Source organism: Beauveria bassiana (assembly GCF_000280675.1).
Source record: "Beauveria bassiana ARSEF 2860 unplaced genomic scaffold BBA_S00009, whole genome shotgun sequence".
NCBI lineage: Eukaryota > Fungi > Ascomycota > Sordariomycetes > Hypocreales > Cordycipitaceae > Beauveria > Beauveria bassiana.
This window is the reverse complement of record NW_007930844.1, coordinates 1,002,877-1,020,599: the sequence shown is the minus strand read 5'-3', so window position 1 is coordinate 1,020,599 and position 17,723 is coordinate 1,002,877. Positions and strand designations below refer to the sequence as shown.

General features: G+C 56.0%; 5 protein-coding genes across 5 annotated transcripts; 2 read left to right on the top strand and 3 right to left on the bottom strand.

Moving 5' to 3' along the window:
• Positions 1–305: 305 nt before the first annotated feature.
• Positions 306–2,598, bottom strand: BBA_04315 (fibroin-3 related protein; the record flags this gene model as incomplete). Its single annotated transcript, XM_008599412.1, has 2 exons — positions 306–2,346; positions 2,405–2,598. The coding sequence occupies 2 exons, from the start codon at positions 2,596–2,598 to the stop codon at positions 306–308; spliced, it is 2,235 nt and encodes a 744-aa protein (XP_008597634.1).
• Positions 2,599–6,096: 3,498 nt separating this feature from the next.
• Positions 6,097–8,522, top strand: BBA_04314 (alpha-N-acetylglucosaminidase, putative; the record flags this gene model as incomplete). The annotated part of the gene is made up of 3 exons (XM_008599411.1): positions 6,097–6,344; positions 6,438–6,586; positions 6,658–8,522. The coding sequence occupies 3 exons, from the start codon at positions 6,097–6,099 to the stop codon at positions 8,520–8,522; spliced, it is 2,262 nt and encodes a 753-aa protein (XP_008597633.1).
• A 133-nt stretch (positions 8,523–8,655) lies between these two features.
• Positions 8,656–9,309, bottom strand: BBA_04313 (AhpC/Tsa family protein; the record flags this gene model as incomplete). Its single annotated transcript, XM_008599410.1, has 1 exon — positions 8,656–9,309. One exon carries the CDS (start codon positions 9,307–9,309, stop codon positions 8,656–8,658), a length of 654 nt encoding a protein of 217 aa, XP_008597632.1.
• A 584-nt stretch (positions 9,310–9,893) lies between these two features.
• BBA_04312 (Fungal specific transcription factor, putative) lies at positions 9,894–12,134 on the top strand (the record flags this gene model as incomplete). The annotated part of the gene is made up of 1 exon (XM_008599409.1): positions 9,894–12,134. The coding sequence occupies one exon, from the start codon at positions 9,894–9,896 to the stop codon at positions 12,132–12,134; it is 2,241 nt and encodes a 746-aa protein (XP_008597631.1).
• A 208-nt stretch (positions 12,135–12,342) lies between these two features.
• On the bottom strand, positions 12,343–15,572 carry BBA_04311 (aldehyde dehydrogenase; the record flags this gene model as incomplete). The annotated part of the gene is made up of 4 exons (XM_008599408.1): positions 12,343–13,863; positions 14,446–14,527; positions 15,011–15,328; positions 15,406–15,572. The coding sequence occupies 4 exons, from the start codon at positions 15,570–15,572 to the stop codon at positions 12,343–12,345; spliced, it is 2,088 nt and encodes a 695-aa protein (XP_008597630.1).
• Between the last annotated feature and the right edge of the window lie 2,151 nt (positions 15,573–17,723).

Sequence of the window (17,723 nt, the reverse complement as noted above, 5' to 3'; positions counted from 1 at the left end):
TCGTTATGAATTGAAGAAGAGGTTTGAAGCGAAGACGTAAGAAGCAACAAAAAAAAACGACTAGATAATTGTATCATCAAGGTGGAAAAGAAGGAATCCCCGTCAAGAAAGAAACGCCAGTGTATATATAGATGGAGTATATGCAAATTTTGGGTTGTGCCCACCATGATCAATGTACACCCATTCGGTAGGTAGAAGAAAATATCATCACTCGCGAAGAGAAAAAAAAAACTTTTTATCCGGTTGCAAATGCTCGCTCCTGTTGGCACGCATCGAAATGAAACCATTGCAAATCGCATTGTGATTTAGTACCCGTTCCAGCCACCTTGTGCCTGGTTATTGTACGGCCGGGGCTTTTCCTGATAGCCTTGTTGCTGCTGCTGCGGCTGGCGGCGCTCGCTGTTGCTGGTCTGCGGTCGCGCGAAGCCCGAGGTAAAATCAAACCCGGCATTGTTTGTAATGGGAGACTGCGGCTGGGGCTCAGCAAAGGCGGTCTGGCCATTGGGCCGGCCGACCGGCACATTGTGGTCGGGACTGCGCGGTTGGCGCGGGGCAGGCGAGTACGCGCGGTGGGGACCAGGGCCCTGGTTAAAGCCGGGACGGTTGTACGGGCTTTCGTTGGGCGCTGGTGTGTTGAGAGGTGAAGTGTTCAAGTGTTGGTCGGGTCGCGAGCCGGGTGCGCGTCGGGGTCCGGCACCGGGGCCGGGGGAGCTGCGAGGACCTGGCGATCTGGGAGACATGGGACCAGGCGACTGTCTCATGCGAGGATCCATGCCATATGGTGGCTGAGGGCCCATGGGAGAGGGCGCTCCGTTATCGCCGGTACGCTGACGTCGCATTCCGTAGCCCTCGGGACCCGATCTGGTGTTCATGCCGTCTTGGCGAGCAGATTGGCCATACTGCCCGTACTGCCCAGCAGCGGCGCCACTAGCGGCTGCGCCTCCGAGTGGTGATCGCTGAGGGTCATAAACTTCAGGGGCGTCATGGTGAGTCTGGGTCGCCAGACTTCGGGCAGTCGGGCTGCGGGTGGCAGGCTGAGCAGCGAGCTCAGCGCTCATTGCATAGGGCGAGCTTTGAGTGTGGTTTGGCTGAATTGGTCCAACATATCCACCATCGAGCTCGATTGGGGCTACCTGATCAGTAGCCATCTCGTACGCAATAGGCTCCGGCTCCTTCTTGAGCTCCTCATGCACGGGACTCTTGGTTGTGGGCACGGCAGACATTTCAGCAAAAGCAGCATGGACGTTGACTTGGGGCTCCTCCCTGCGCCGGGGCTCGTCAGGCATCTCGACATAGCCACCACCTGGTGGTGACTTCAAAGAATTGGGCGCGGCAGAGAGATCAGTATACGGTGATACTGGCTGCTGCTGAGGTGTGCCGTAGCTGCGTGATCCGGGCGCAGGAGATTGATGGCGAATAGCGCCAGCGGCTAGGGCGGCACCGGCCAGTCCCCCAGCTAATCCTGCGCCGGCCATGGCTGCACCGGAATGGCCACCAGTATGACTGCCAGCATTCGCGTCAGGCGAGTCGTACGGCTGGTCCAGGCCATAGCCATCTAGCACACGGCCGTTGTTGTAATCGTGGTGCGAATTGTAATTCTGACCAGGGCCTTGGTTATAAGCATTCATATAGCCATTATTACCATGACCACCAGGGCCACCAGGGCCACCAAGGCCGACTTGGTTGTAGCCGTTGTTACCATATCCTGGTTCGTTGAGGGGACTGACGGGTCGATTACCATATCCACTAGAGCTTGCAGCGATATTATTCGCCATGTAGCCTCGTCCAGGGCCGCCAGGGCCACCGGGCCTGCCGGGTCCGCCGGGCCCGCGGCTAGGAGGACCACGATTGGGCGGATTGTAGGGACCGTGGCTGTCGGCAGGAGTCATGGGGCTGACAGCGCCAGCGGGAATGCCCGTACGCGGGTCATTTGCTGGCTTCTTGAGCTGATTCATTTCGACAGCGTCATCTTGCTCCTCGATCATGACCTTTTTAGAACTAGCGCCTTCCCAGCTGGGCATTTGTGGCAAGGAGTCTTGGTTCTTGGACGTATCAAAGGTAGCATACTGCGGCGTCTCGTGGTGCTGAGGAGGAGGCGGGTGGAAGGAGGGCTGCATAGGAGCCTGCTGCTGGTAGCCGTGATGGGGCGGAATATACGGCTCGTCGAGGTATTTGTGTTTGCGGCCACCAGGAGGATCGCAACAGCCGCAGCAGTTGCCGCAGCACTTGAGGCATGAGAAGCAGCCGCAACAGCATGATTTAGCGCAGCAGGCGCAACGGACAATGCACCAGAGAATCGAGAGTATGATGAGACTGCCGATGATTATGATTGCGATGACGGGCCACCTGGGTTCATGGTTAGCAACAGGAGTACAGGTGAGCATGTAGGACGGGCATCACATACTTGCAGTAAGCAGCCTGCATACAGTTGTCCCAGCTAGAAAAGGCCGTCTTGACGTCGCCAACCTTTTGCTGCGCATCACCAACAATGTCGCGCTTGTGGGCTTGGGCGACCAAATGTCTCGCGAAGACGTGGGTTATAGCCTCCCAGGTAGTTGGCCGCAGACTGCGAGCCATTGCCACGTCAATTTCATGCATTTTGAGGTCGTTGGGCCGAAGCGATGGCGAGACAAGACGGTTCGGTCGAACAGGGATAACGGCGAAGGGGTCGTGCAACAGGGTTGATCTTTTGCACGAGCCGTTATATGGTCATTACGACTTGGCTGTGGTCGCAGGGGCACAATTTTGACAGCGAGTCGTTAAAAGAAATCTAACAGCGTCAACATAAGCGGCAGGCGCCAGGTGAGACTAGGGAACGGGCGCACAGTGTCGATAGAGTGGCTACCGAGGGAGTTGCTGAAACAGGCAGCGTAAGCAGGTATACGTTGGCCGTCGAAAGGCAGAGCGAGGAGGTGGTGCAATGATGACACAGTGATAATCGTCGGGAGACGCGAAGAGTATCGGCTGACCGGAAGCTGGGAGAGGGTTGGAGGCGAATACCAGCGAAAGCTGTCTGGCGTGAGGTTGCGATAGAGGTTTGTTAGCGACAAAATGGAGGCTGCCAGAGCCGTAGCGTTGCGCGTGATTTGATGTTGTGTGAGGAAGCTCGTTTGATCTCAGCAAGAATGAAGATTGAGAAAGGTTGCGAGTCGTTCGGTATCTAGCTGATGAAGCAACTAGTGATAAGGAAAGAATGATCTGAGATCGCAGGTGTCGATCAAGACGATGGCCATGTGTGGGCGCAAATGAAATGGAGTCGTAGCGTAGCAGAGCAGCGTGGTAACAGCCACAATGGTAGGCACAGAGCTGACCGGAGAAAAAAGAGAGTGAAAATTAAAGGAATAATGTCAGCAAAATGAGCGAGGCGTGAAAAGGCAGGAGTCGAATGAGTGGTCCAAGGTTGGACGGGTGAAAAAGAAGCCGTACTCAACCTCGGCCGGTGGCGATGATGAAGAGGGAAGGGGGCCGAGGAAAGGAGGGCAAAAAGACGAGATGCAGGACAAATGGGTAGGAAGCAGGGGCGCGAGAGTGAACCCCAGAACAGAATGGCGCATTGTACGCAGGATGAGGGCGAGAGACAAAAAGCAAAGCAAGCGAAAAGCCGAAGAAAAAAGTAAGCAAAAATAAAAGAAAAAGAGAACAAAGCACAGCCAGACAGCGCTCTAGTGCGGGCAAATTTAGCGGTGACGGCAGGGCGGAAGGGCTATTGCAGGGGGCGGGGCCGCTAGAAACAGGCCCGGAACTGGGGATTTCCCTGGAGCGATAATTACCTCTTGCTCGGGGGCCCTGTTGCCCTATCAGCAGCCTTTACCGTTGATGAATATTAGTAGCCCTGCCAAAAGTGTTTCCAAGAGCCTTTTAAGCAGCCCTTTTAGAAGCCTTTCAACAGCATTTAGGTACGGCCTGGGGGTAACATAGGTACCTACGCCCTGGAAGTAGTAGCATGAGCACTGACCCGGCCTAAGCCCCGAGACGTCCTCAATGGTGTTGTGCCTGTAAAAGTGGGCTTATACCCAGGCGTTTGGTGGAGGAACAGTGGCAAGGTGGGCTACCTAGCGAGGTAGTTACTCGTCGGTACTTTTATTTTGCCTGCATCACCAGGTAAATACCTACTGGAGACAGAAACAGGCTTGAAAGACAACAGCTTGTAAAACTCAAAAATCATTTAGAGATAAATCAAGTTGAACTAGCCTCAGAGCGTTTGCCAAGATGCATTGAATGCCTCTTTCGTTGTGATTTTGCGGGCACTTCTCTGTCTATCCTCTTGTGCATCCTTCGCTGCGTCGCATTCCGTCGCATTCGCAACTCTGTTCAGTGCTCCTGCGCCACAGACAGGTATGAACATTTCCCCTGAGGCCCCTGTCTGCTCCCCAAAGTGGGCTGCCAGCCTGCCACTGACGTATACCCGCCCAAAACTACAGACCCCGAGATGAAAAGATGTGACGACCTCTTTGCAACCATGTACTGATAAAAGTACGGAGTTGGTAAGTAAATAGTGCATCGTTGTCAGACTGTCAATTCTGCCCCTTGCCTTTGTGCCTCTTTCTTCACTTCCCCGCCCCTTCAACCCCAAACTTGCTCTTTGCCGCCGTTCCCGGTCAAACACCGCTCTGCCGACCTCCGACCCTGTCGATACGCTCTGCCTAATAATGATGGGGGCCGCATTACACCCGATTCACCATGAGTGTCAGATGCACGAAATGTCCAAAAGTTTGTCTTTTTTCCCACAGTTCCCCGTTTTCCAGCTCCCCTTTTATGCCCCCGTGGGCCGTCTCCCGTCAAAGCCGTCGTGCCGTCCGTCCATCTAGCTGCGCTCCAGCGTGACAGTCTGACAGACGACGGCGCAGCTACTCGCTCAGACGCTGCGGATTTGTTTCCTCCTTGTCACCAAATTCTTGTCCCCATCTCTGCTCATCGGAAACAGGTCGGGCCCGGCCGCTGCAGGCTTTGCTTCAAACGTTGTCTTGCTCGCCTCAGAACCTCCAGTCCGGTACGTCTTGGGCAGCGCGTCGCCTGGTTGCATACTTGCTCGAGTTTCATCGTCAACTAAGCGACCTGCGCCAGTGTCTGGTCATTTTTAGGGTTTGCCCAAACTTGAGTGATGGACTGCAATACTGTGCAACACTGGTGCAATCAGTGCCGCAGTCAAACCCGACGTTTGTTACAAGTAATTATCTAGAATCTGTTTCGGTTCATTCGTGCCCAGCGTCTTGTAGGCTGTCGTGGATGTCAATGTAGCCAGGCCTCATTACTCGCTGCCAACTTCAAGTAAATACATCCCTGCATACTGCTAGTGCTGGGTCACTGCTAGTCTGCTAATAACTGGCAATCCCACTTTAACTACGCCGAGGGGCGCTGTCGACTTGGCATCATCTTACATTCTTTACATGTCATCTGACGCCCAGAGACGGAAATAGGAGAGCGCCTCTTGCGCCTCTTCTCTAACTAGAACAAATCTTCACAGGTAGTCTAGTCAGTCATATGCCAAAATAGACCGTTGCGCCATAAACTGTCGACATGTTAGTCACACGCTCTACCTGCAAAGCATGCATAAATAGAGTAGTGCTAAGGGGGTAGCAATAAAAGTGCATGATACAAGCGCTTCAAAATCTTCAGAAGAGCGTATCATACAATCCTCACGATGCCCTCACTCCTCATCACTGTACCCTGCATTATGCACACCGCGGTCTTGCTTGTCGCGCAGACAGCGTCGGCTGCCATGAAAATGAGGCAAAATCTGGCATCAACTCCGAGATCTGGGTTCCAAGTAGAGCATCGTATTACTTACTCTACTTAAGAATCAATTTCGCCCCCTTTTTTTCGTGGCTCGGTATTGGCTTAAATAACCAACAAGACAACGTGGGGGTGCCCTATTCGCTGAGTGGTGCCGTTGTATTTATACAGTATACAGTATAGGTACCTAGGCTGCCGGCCACTAGCGTCGTTTCGTCTGTTCTTTGTGGAAGCCTTCCCGTCTTGAACTTACTAACTGTGCACTCGTCAACGTTTGTTTTCCTTGCTCCTGTCTCTTCACGATGGCATCTGCGGAGGCTTGACCTGGCTGCAAACCCGTCTTTGTTCCAGTCCCAAAACGCCATGCGTCTCCTCCAACACGCATGGCTGCTATTGGCCATTACCGCCGCCGTTGCATCGACTACCACCTCCACCGACGGCGTCACGGCCTTTATCAAGCGCAGGCTGCCAGACCATGCTGCTAGCTTTCAAGTGAGCATAGACAATGCCGCTGCGACGTCTGCCACGTCCGGTGACCGCTACACTGTGTCCAGTGGCAGCAACGGCAAGATCCAGATCCAGGGCACCTCCCCCAGTGCCGTCCTGCAAGGGTAAGTGTTGCACCGCCAGCGCGCGCATGAGGCGGAGGAATGCTGCCTGGGCCTTGGCGCGTTTAATTTGCTAATCTGGAAACCACACCGCAGGCTGCATCGCTACCTCGCAGATGTCGCTCACGTCGACATCTGGTGGTTTGTCGGAAGCGAGCTTGACAAGGCTCCCAAGACGCTTCCGCGCCTGAACAAGACGCTCGAGGGCGCCAGCATCGTCCCGTACCGCTATCACTGGAACACTGGTGCGTTGCAGGATTTTTCGTGTCTTTGCATACAATCTTTTGCGCGAACGAAAACTCACTCGGCTTTACAGTGACAACCTCATATACCAGCGCTTTCTGGTCATGGGAGGACTGGGAGCTCCAGCTCGACTGGATGGCCCTCCGCGGCGTAAATCTCGCTCTTGCCTGGATAGGCGTCGAGAAGATCTTTACCGACGTGTTTCTTGACATTGGTCTCACCCAAGAGGAAATCAACTCTTTTCTAAGCGGCCCCGCGTTCCTGGCATGGCAGCATTTCGGCAACATCCAGGGATCATGGGGCGGCGACCTCCCCCAAGCCTGGATCGATGACCAATTCGCCCTGCAAAGGAAGATTATCAAGCGCATGGTTGAGCTCGGCATGACGCCAATCCTGCCCGCCTTTCCCGGATTTGTCCCTGAAAACATCACACGCGTCTGGCCAAACGTCAGCCTGGCCGAGAGTCCCACATGGAGCGGCTTCTCCGGCCGCTTCACCGCGGACAAGTACATCACGCCGTATGACCCGCGCTTTGCCGAGCTGCAAAAGGCGTTTCTCACAAAGCAAAACGAAGCCTACGGCAACGTGACCAGCTTCTGGACGCTCGATCAGTTCAACGAGAATAAGCCTGCCTCTGGAGAGCTCGGGTATCTAAGAAACGTCAGTCACAACACCTGGCAGACGCTCAAGGACGCTGATCCTAGTGCTGTGTGGGTGATGCAAGGCTGGTTGTTTGCTTCAGACAAGGCGTACTGGACTGATGATCGTGTCAAGTCCTTTTTGGACGGCGTCCCCGTCAATGAAGACATGTTGCTGCTTGACCTCTTCGCCGAGTCTACCCCTCAGTGGCAGCGCACAGATTCATTCTACGGCAAGCCTTGGATCTGGTGCCAGCTACACGGCTACGGAGGCAACATGGGCCTTTACGGCCAGATTGAGAATGTCACTAGGAATGCTGTCGAGGCCGTACAAAAGTCCCCGTCGATTGTCGGTTTAGGCTTATCCATGGAGGGTCAGGAAGGCAATGAAATCATGTACAATCTTCTCCTTGATCAAGCGTGGAGTAAGGAAGCACTCGAAACCGACAAGTACTTTTCCGATTGGGTGACGGTTCGTTACGGAGCGGATCAAAAAGAGATACCTAAAGACCTGTACACTGCCTGGGACAAGGTCCGGTCGACTGTCTATAACAACACGGATTCTTCCGTCACAGCAGTCGCAAAGTCCATATTTGAGCTTGTTCCCAGCACAAGTGGCCTCGTCAACCGAACCGGCCACCACGCCACCAAGATCACGTACGACACCGAGACACTCATCAGCGCCTGGAACGACATGTTCAACGCCGGCAGCCAGGCGAGATGGCTCTTTGACAACGAAGCTTATAGCTACGATCTTACTGACTGGACGCGCCAGGTACTCGCCAACGCGTTCGAGGCGACGTACAACAAGCTCGTTGAAAAGTACAAGAGCAACAACATCAAAGGCGTCAAGTGCGCCGGTAGCAGGCTTCAGGCGATTCTGCGGACCATGGACCAAGTCCTCGAGACTAATGTCCACTTTCGACTGTCCACCTGGATCCAGGCGGCGCGGAAGAGCGGCGGCGACGCTGCCGACTTTTTCGAGTACAACGCCCGCAATCAGGTCACGCTCTGGGGCCCCAACGGCGAGATTGAGGACTACGCCTCCAAGCAGTGGGCCGGTCTCATTGGCGACTACTACGCCCACCGCTGGCAGATGTTTGTGGACTATCTCGTCGCCACGGATCCCGGTGACTACGACCAAATGGCGTTTCAAAAGACGCTGATAGAGTGGGAGAAGGAGTGGAACAACAAGACCGTGCATGGAGAGATCAAGGCCGAAGTCGGCACTGGCAAAGACGGCATGCAGATTGTCATGCGCGACACGGCAAGGAATTTGATGGACATTTTCGGTATATAAATTTGAAGCGTACAGGACTAAATCTAGACTAAATAACATGACTATAAAAGCTCCTGCAAGGGAACTTTCCCTATATAGCGTTCAACAGAGGTGGTAGTGAACACATGAGCAAAGTTGACTCAATTGCTAACGGCTACAGAGCATCGGCCCATTGCAGCATCACGCTCGGCTCCAGTCTCTTGCTCCAGTCCGGGTCGGCATGCACATTCCTGACCACACCCGCCTTGTCAATCAGGATATTGGCCGGCACGGGAAGCTCGCGCGAGTCGTCGCCGTTTCGCGCGACCTGGTCGACGCCCATTGCCCTCGACACCTCGGCCAGCGAGTCAAACTGGCGCCAGACCAGGCCCAGCCTGCGCGCCACCGCGTTGCCCTCATCCGAGAGCACCTCGTACCGCAGCTCATTCTTCTCCACCGTCGTCAGCGACGTGGTGGGCAGCTCCGGCGAGACGGCGACGACGACGACGCCCTTGGCCGCAAAGTCGGCGGCGTGCTTTTGGAGAAAGGACAGCGCAATGTTGCAGTACGGGCACCACTCGCCGCGGTAAAAGGTGAGGAGCACGCCCTTGGGAGCGGAGGCGAGGAGGGCGTCGAGGGAGACGGAGGCGCCGACGGCGTTGGGGAGGGAGAAGGCGGGGAAGGAGGTGCCGGGCTGGATGACCTTGGAGAGGTCAAAGGTGGCTTTGTGGTCGGAGACGGCGGTGAAGATGATGTCGCTAATATCTTTGGGGACGTTGGTGCGGACGTGATTTTCGATGCCGGCGAGGGCTTCGGTCTGTGTGGCCATTTTGATGATGTATGGATGTGAAGAGGAACAGGTGGAATAGTATAGTATAATGTAGCTGCGATATGAATCGATTAAGGTGTGTAAGTGTAGTTGAGCTGGAGGAAAAATCGTGGGATGAGTGGCCCTTGGCAGCGTCTTTTATAAGATTTGGTCCCACGCGTTCGCCATTGCAAATCAGTCACGTATTACATCTAGATTCGATTTACTATCCACTGACAATGATAGGTAATTGCAAGTGTTTTCCCTCGTCGGAGCATTGATAATACGGACGAGTCGTCTCGAGGGTCGGTCCCACCTTTTTTGGTGCGAATTCGGCCGAGCTCGACTGATGTCTCCATTTACAACTTTCCATCCTCCTTTCTCTCAGCAGACTACCTGAGATGAAGAAGACAAGCCGTGAACTTTTGCAATAGTGTTTTCAGACCCCTGTGATATTATTCAGCTAATCCGTTCATGGTGCACTGCCGCTAGGTTGTCGGCATTCCGACCTAAGTCCGGACACCGTTGAGCCTCCCCTCCGCCCACCAAGAGGGAAAAGAAGAGGGGGGAGAAAAAAGAAAACGGCAAAGAAGACAGCATCCGGCATGGGTGTACCGGGGAAGCGCATGCGCCTCGGCACCAAGAGCTGTGCTGAATGCCGCCGGCGCAAGGTGCGATGCATCTTTCCCCAGGACCAGGAGCGGTGCGACGCGTGCCGAGCGCACGGCAGCAGCTGCGTGCCGCAGGAGAAGCAGAGCAGCGGCGATGGGACCGCAGCATCGGGCGCAGAAGACGTGGCGGCGCTCAAGAGGAGACTGGACGAGCTGGAGGCGCTGATGAGGGGCCTGCCGGGGGACATGGTCTCCCGTCAGTCCGGCAGCGCCCACGGAGCAGAGGGAGGAGGACTCTCGCACGGCGGCGGCAGCAGCAGCAGCATCTCACCCTCGCTGAGCGATGACCGAAGCCCTGCCTCTGTTGGCAGCATGCTACAGCTTCCCAGTTACCACCCTCTTTGCCCGCCTCTGATCAGCACAGCGCAGATGAGCCCCGCGTTGCAAAACTCGCCATTGATCAACCTTTTCCGCGCAACCTCCATCTTTGACCCCATCCCCTGCGTCGACGCCGACATTCATCATCCGCCACCACCGCTGCTCACGCCGACCGCCTCGTCGCGGCTCCGGCAGTGCCTCACCCAATTCGCACCCTACCTGCCGCGGCCGGAGCGCGTCGCGGAGCTCTTCACCACCACGCAGCGGTACTGGGGCACGTGGCCGCCCTACTTTGCCGGCGACCCCTCCGTTTCGGGCCAGGACGTCGACGACGACGGTCGTCTCCTCGAGCCCGTGCAGCAGGTGCCTGTCGCGGAGACGACGTTTCACAACGCGCTCGTCTCGGGTCGGCCGGGCTCGACGGCCAAGGCGATTCTCTTCCTGGCGCTGTGCGTGCAGCAGACGCCAAAGCGGGCGGCGCGGCGGCTGCTGCTGCCGTCGTCGGTCACGCAGCAGGCGCTCGTGGACACGTACGTCGAGACGGCGCGGGCGCTGCTGCGGCTGGATGCGGAAGAGGCGTCGTCTAATGGCGGCACGATTGATGGCGTCGAGGCCCTCAACATGATGTACAAGCTATGCATCAACGCGGGCCGCCCGCAGCGTGCGTGGACGTGCAATCGGGAGGCCGTCACCGCGGCCATTTGCGCGGGTCTGCCGGCGAGGGCGGCACGAACGGGCGGGAACTGTCGCGCCGCGCAGGCGTGGGCCATGGCGTGGCGCGCAGAGCGCTACATGGCCATGACGCTGGGCCTGCCGTCGTGCACGTCGGCACTGCACCCGGGCCTCGTGCTGTCACCAGATGAGAGCGTCGTCTCGACGATTCTGTACCACCTCGCCGTCATCTGCGGCAAGATCATCGACCGGGACCAGAGCGGCAGCAAGGACGACGACGACGACTACGCCACCACGCTGCGGCTCGACGCCGAGCTTGTAGACGCGCAGCGTCGGCTTTTCCCCGCGCACTGGTGGGCCGCCGACCACCTCGCCCCGGACCTCGACCAGGCGGCCGGCTGGCACCGTCAGTCATGCAAGGTGCTCTTCTTCACAGCGCTGCAGCTCCTGCACCTGCCATACCTCGCGCGCGCCGCTGCCGACGCGCGGTACCTCCCGAGCCGTCATGCCGCCATGAGCGCCGCGCGCGGCGTCTGCGCGGCGTACTGCGAGTTTCGGCGCTGGAGCAAAGGCGGCGCCGAGCTGTGCCAGGTGATGGATTTCCGGGCGTTTAGTGCCGCGCTGGTGCTGGTGCTGGGGCATTGGATCGCGCCGGCGGCGGCGGGGAGGGTGATGATGGAGGGGGAGGAGGAGGAAGTGGGCGGAACAGATGCGGATGCGGATGCGGAGCGCGCGCGGGACGTGGCGCTGTGTCTGCGGCAGACGGCGGCGGTGATGGAGTGCACGGTCGCGGAGCAAGCAGTCAGGACGCTGGACGCGCTGGATGCGGCGCGGCGCGGCGTGTACATGGCCGACGAAGACTACGACGTCGTGGTGCCGTACTTTGGCAGGATCCGGATCAACAGGGCGTTTTTCGAGCCCAAACAGCAAAAGTCTGAAGAGGCTGCTGCCGCTGCTGCTGCCGCCGCGGCGTCGGCGTGGTTCAACACGGTCGAGTTTAGCACGAATGACTTTTTGGTAGATTTTCAGCTTGATGCTGGTGATGCGGCGGCGGCGGCGGCGACGACGATGACGGAATTGTGCTGCGACTGGGGAGAGCTCGGGCTGGGATATGCGTCCATGGACTGGGGACACAGCTTTACGTGCGGGCCATTTTTCGATGTCGAGGGCGCGACGACAATGTAATTGTTGTATCAAGAAGGGGAAGAAAGAGGAAGGTTTTTAATGGACGCCGACAGGACAGGCAATTTACGCACATGCATTGTATATGAGAGTCGATGGACTTGGGCAAAGATATGACGAAATTACAGGGCAAATTTCCAATTTAAGAAAAAAAAAACATACATTTCCAGTCTCAAACGATTTTCCAAAGATGCATACCACACAATGTCTTTCATCCAAACAGGCTGCGCACGTCCTCGACAGTCCAGCCGCGCCACTTGAGAACCACAGCCAAGAGCACCAGCAGCTTCCACTGGCCGAGGATGCGACCGAGCACCGACGTTGTGGACCGTCCCTCGCGATCAAACGAGACGGCGCCGCCGGCGCCTGTGGCCTTGATCTGGGCAATCGCCTTTGCGTTTGTGTAGGGCGGGTAGCGGAACGAAAGAAGGCCATCCATCCAGCCGGGGATGGAGGCGACGGTGCGGAGGTGGGTGAACTCGCGGAAGCCGTAGATGCCGTGGTAGGCGCCGGTGCCGGAGCCGCCGACGCCGCCAAAGGGCGCGTCCTTCATGGCCATGTGCAGGATGCCGTCGTTGAAGGTGACGCCGCCCGAGTTGGTGCGGTCGAGGATGGCGCGCTGCTCGGCGCGCGAGTCGGTGAAGCCGTAGAGCGACAGCGGGTGGTCGTGCGCGGACGTGTAGGCAATGGCCTCGTCGAGCGTGCCGTCGAGGATGGGCAGGATCGGGCCAAAGAGCTCCTCGGAGAGCAGCGAGTCGTCGGTGGTGACGTTGTCGACGACGGTGGGCGAAAAGTAGCGCGTCGCCGGGTCGCGGTCGCCGCCGTAAATGATGTTGCCCGACGACTTTTCGAGCAGGCCCTCGAGGCGGTTGTAGTGGCGGTCGTTGACGATGTTGGTGACGTAGCCCGGGTTGGTGACGGAGCTGCCGCCGAGGTACTGGTTAAAGTACTTGGTGAGCGCCTTGAGGAAGGGCGCCTTGACCTTGGGATCGACAAAGACGTGGTTGACGCCGACGCAGACCTGGCCCGAGTTGAGAAACTTGATGTTGGCGATGCGCTTGGCCGCGAGGTCGATGTTGGCGTTGGCCGTGACAATGGCCGGGCCGCGGCCGCCGAGCTCCAGCGTGGTGGTTGTCAGGTTGGGCGCCGCGCGGGCGGCGATAATCTTGCCGACGACGGTGGAGCCGGTAAAGAAGATGTGGTCAAACTTTTTGCCCAGGAGATGGTTCATCTCGGCCGGCCCCGCGGTGACGACGCGCACGGCGTCCTGGTCAAGGTACTTGGGGACAATCTTGGCAATGAGGTCCTGCGACGCGGGCGCCAGCTCCGAGGGCTTGAGGATGATGGCGCAGCCGGCGGCGAGCGCGGCGGTCATGGGCTCAAACAGCTCCATAAAGGGGTAGTTCCACGCCGAGACGATGAGGGCGACGCCCTTGGGCTCGCGGCGGATGCGGGCACCGCCGAGCAGATTGAGCGGGTTGGTGCGGGCGGGCCGCTCGTCGGCGTTCCAGGCTTTGATGTGCTTGAGGGCCTCGAGAATGGCGGCCTGGACGCCAGCAACGTCAACGGGCAGCGCCTCTTGCCGATGCTTGTTGAGGTCCTTCTTGAGTGCCTCGACGATGCGCTCCTTGTTGTCCTCGAACATCCACCAGGCCTTGCGAAGCTGCGTGATGCGCCAGGCCAGCGGCTTGGTTACATTGGACTTGAAAGTCCGTGTGACGACGTCGACAGACTAGAGGTTTTGGGTGCAGCATCAGTTAGCGCGAGGACAGTGGAGGGGCGAATTGATGAGGTTATCGAGAGCAGTAGAGTAGACAGCTGGTGTAGGCGCGAAGTAGGGAAGAGCCGGCACTTGCCTCGTCAATTTCTTCATTTGTGCTAAAAGGCATGATGGGCGACTGGATTGAAATCAAACTAGCTGTCGTGTTTGATATGTGTAGATGTTGTGGATAAGAAAAGGGTTGCGATTCATCTGTCAAACGGCGGCCATCTGTAGTCGCCAGTGTGCCTCGGTCCAAGTAGGTAAGTAGGTAATCTGGGATTCTGGGGGGAGGTGGCGTTCGAGTGGGCAGCTCCCCCAGTTGCTCCGCTGCCCCGGCATGGAGCCTGGCCATGGGCGTAATTAGGCCGATTCCGTGATTGGGTGATTCGGCCTAGGCGGCCTCGGCGGTTGCATCAAAAGCGACAAGCTGCAATCCCATAGTTGGGCAATGGACATGGTGATTTGACTCGATGCTGGGATGGAAGCAACCACATGTTCTTGAAGCCCTGCAAGCTGTGGTGGCTTTTATGTAGCCGCACACAGCCGACACACGTTATGCATGTCGCATGTGAAGAAGACGGTGCTGCCAGTGAACCATGTCACTTTGTCCTCCTGAACTTGGGATTCATATGAACTTCATCAACAGCGATAATCATTTTATACAGCGCCTTAATTATATTCCAAGAAATTTTTAGGTCATCAGCTGTGTGTCAGAATGCTGGATCCAAGTTGTATATATTAGAAAGCTAAAAGACCAGCCATCTTCTGGGGAATCATATCTCTCAACTGTTCAAATATGAACAAAAAAAGGCGACAGGCTCTGAAAACCGAGCGCAAACGAAGCAGCGCAGCCCAAGGAAGCAGAATTGGAAAAAAAAAAAAGTAGCATATAGATCCAGCTCAACGCCGTCCATCCAGTAATTGATATCCTCTTCAAGCTGTTTGAGCATCCATTGCTCAATTGCAGCCGTCTCGCATTTCCGTCCAACGTTGCATTCATTAGTTCAAACCGTCGTCTGCTCCTTCATCTCTTGGACCTTTCGTCCCCCCTCATAGGCCGCTTCAACGTCGCCTCTTTACTTATTTGCCGGGAGGAGGGCCGGGGGGAGGAGCGTACCCGCCGTCGGGATGATACGTGTTCTGAGGCTGCTGGGGACCGCCGTACTGCTGATTGCCGTAGTAGCCATCGTTGGGGTTGAAGGTGGTGCCGGTGTTCTGGGGCTGCTGGCTATTGCCGTAGTTGGGGGGTGCCTGGTAGCCCTGCTGCTGGTTGTAGTCGTAGGGTTGGTTGTAGGGCTGCTGATTGTAGGGCTGCTGATTGTAACCCTGGTTGTAGGTGTTTTGGTTGTTGTTATTGCCGCCCCATTTGTTGCCCATCCAGCCGGTACCATACATGGGCTTGGAGCCCTTGCGCGCGCGGCGACGAGCGCAGCAGCTAGAAACAAGTTAGACGTGTTTTTTTTTCGGTTTAGAAAAAATGTCGGACAGTTCTGAGATGATGGAAAATCATACCTGCAGAGGAAGAGGAAGATGAGAGCGAAAAAGATGAGGACGCCGACGAGGACCCAGCGACCCCAGCTGTACCAGCTGTTGCGGTAGCAGTAACCATTTCGGTAGCTGTAGCCGCTAGGGCATCGGCTGCCAATGTAGCGGGTGTCGAGCAATTGTGACGCGTCCATGGTGAGTCGAAGCGGCGAAATACTGTCCTAGCGGAACTTTGTGTATTCGACAACAATGTAAGATGAAGGAAAGAAATTTATGGATGGTATGGCTCGGTGGGAGATAGATGATGGGGACCCAAAAGATAAACCAGACGTGAGCAGCCTTTGTCCAAGAGGCTATGGTGCCACTTGTTGCAGCTAAAAGTGGAGACGATTTCTGAGCCAAGCGAGGCGCCAAACTGGCACGGGTAGTCACAGAGCCGGGGAAGACGATGGGAAGCCTTGCAGTGTCTCTGCGTATGATGATGCTGTTGATGAGGACGAAGAGAAGTAACAGTATCTGTAAAGACAAAGAGAGAGATGACGTTTCTGTAGCAGCCGATGAATGCAAAGGGAACTTTGGGAGGCATACGTGGGCAGGGCAGCATTAAAGTCGAAAATAAGGCGCCAGCAGCTGAAAAAGAGGCGGAGCCCAGGCAGACGGCTCTTGACAATTTGTGGCTAGGTGTGTCTGGGCGGGCTGAAAAGAAGAGACAGAGACTCCTCAGTAGCGCACGTCCTGACGAGACCCGCCATGGCAATGGGGAAAGTTGACGAGCTCATCTTGTTTTCTTTTTAGCGTGACTGATCTCGGCCTATAATGTCGTCAATGAGTTTCCATCAACCTTGATACTGCACGGATTCTGGTTCTCTTCCCCTTCTCTCCCGACTTTTTTGCTGCCTTCTCCTTGATTCTCCTGCGCAGCTTTGCCGTTGTCAACCGTCACCATTTTTTTTATCCTTGGCTCTGGTGGCGGTGCAGACGTCATTTGGGTGAAATCGTATGCAGCCCAGGCTGTGGGGCGCGCCCGCTGCAGGGCGAAGCTTATTCAGCCCACTTGTTTCTCGTTGCAGGCAGGGGATGATGGTCTGTGGCTGAGCGTCGGGTGGGCTTGCCTGTGGCGGCCTCGCCGTCGAGCAGCAACTCTATACGTACAAGGCAGCCCGAGATGATCGTGTTTCAGTGCTCAACCTAATTGAACAAATGCCACCGATTCCCTACAAAACCCGGTAGTAGAAACCGAAAACCCCCAAACTTCAGGCACCTCATACTTACTGCGTGTTTGCGTTTGTGTGTGCGTATGTGTGCCCGCCGCATGTATGACGAAAAGCATACATCACCGCCACGCCTGCGGCCCAACGCCAAGAGCACCACCCAAAAAAAAAAAAATAACCATCATCATGGAATCCAAGTGCCACTGACAAATTCTTCCCAATTATGCAACATGGCTCGAGATCGCGACAGAAGAACCCGCCCCCAAACGGCGCCGATAACCGACAGCCGGCCGCGCGTTCATTTGGCCACCGACGTGGCTCAGCAGCATCGCCGGGCAAAACAGCGACATGCTGGAAACAAATCCGCACGGAAGAGACTTGTCCGTCGGGGCGCCACGGCATACCAGTATTTGGGGCGGCGCTGAGCAGGCAATAACCAATCCAGAACTATTCGAACTGTTGCCTTTGACGTGTGCGGGCACTCTTGACACCTGATCTTCGAAACCGCTATACATAGGGCGATGCGTATGATATAACAGAGTGACAAATGTCAGTGCATGCCAACGATGATTGCACTGACACGAAAAACATATGGGTCGGCCCAAATACTCCGATCTCTTTAAAAAAATGTTTCTTTCCATTTCTTAATCTTCAGAGATCTGCCTTCATTTCTACCTCGCTTCCAACCAAAGTATAATTTTTCAATGGAGCGTTGATACGCGGCCGAATAACCTCTCTTTTCAACGAACATGGCATTTTGCGATAGCTGATGACGCCCTGCTCTGCCAAGTTGTACAATTCGAGTATCGGCAATCTCTTCCCAGGCAACTCTGACGTCTCTTGAGTTTGCTAAACCTCACAAAGGCACTTAAACAAGTAGGGAAAAGAATTAAGACAGTATTTATTACGTCTCCGTACAGGCTTCATAAAGATGCAAAAAGGGCTAGCGACCTTTTTCACCCTCTTCTAATCATCCGTCCAAAAAGCTCGCTGTCCGAAGAGGACAAGTCCCCATTCGCCGCCTTCTACTCTTCGCTGCCATTGTATTCCCTCGCCAGTCTCATAAAAAAAACGTCGCAAGAAAAAGAAATAAAATGGAATATGCGTGGGAAAACCAAGTTTGATCCGTACAAA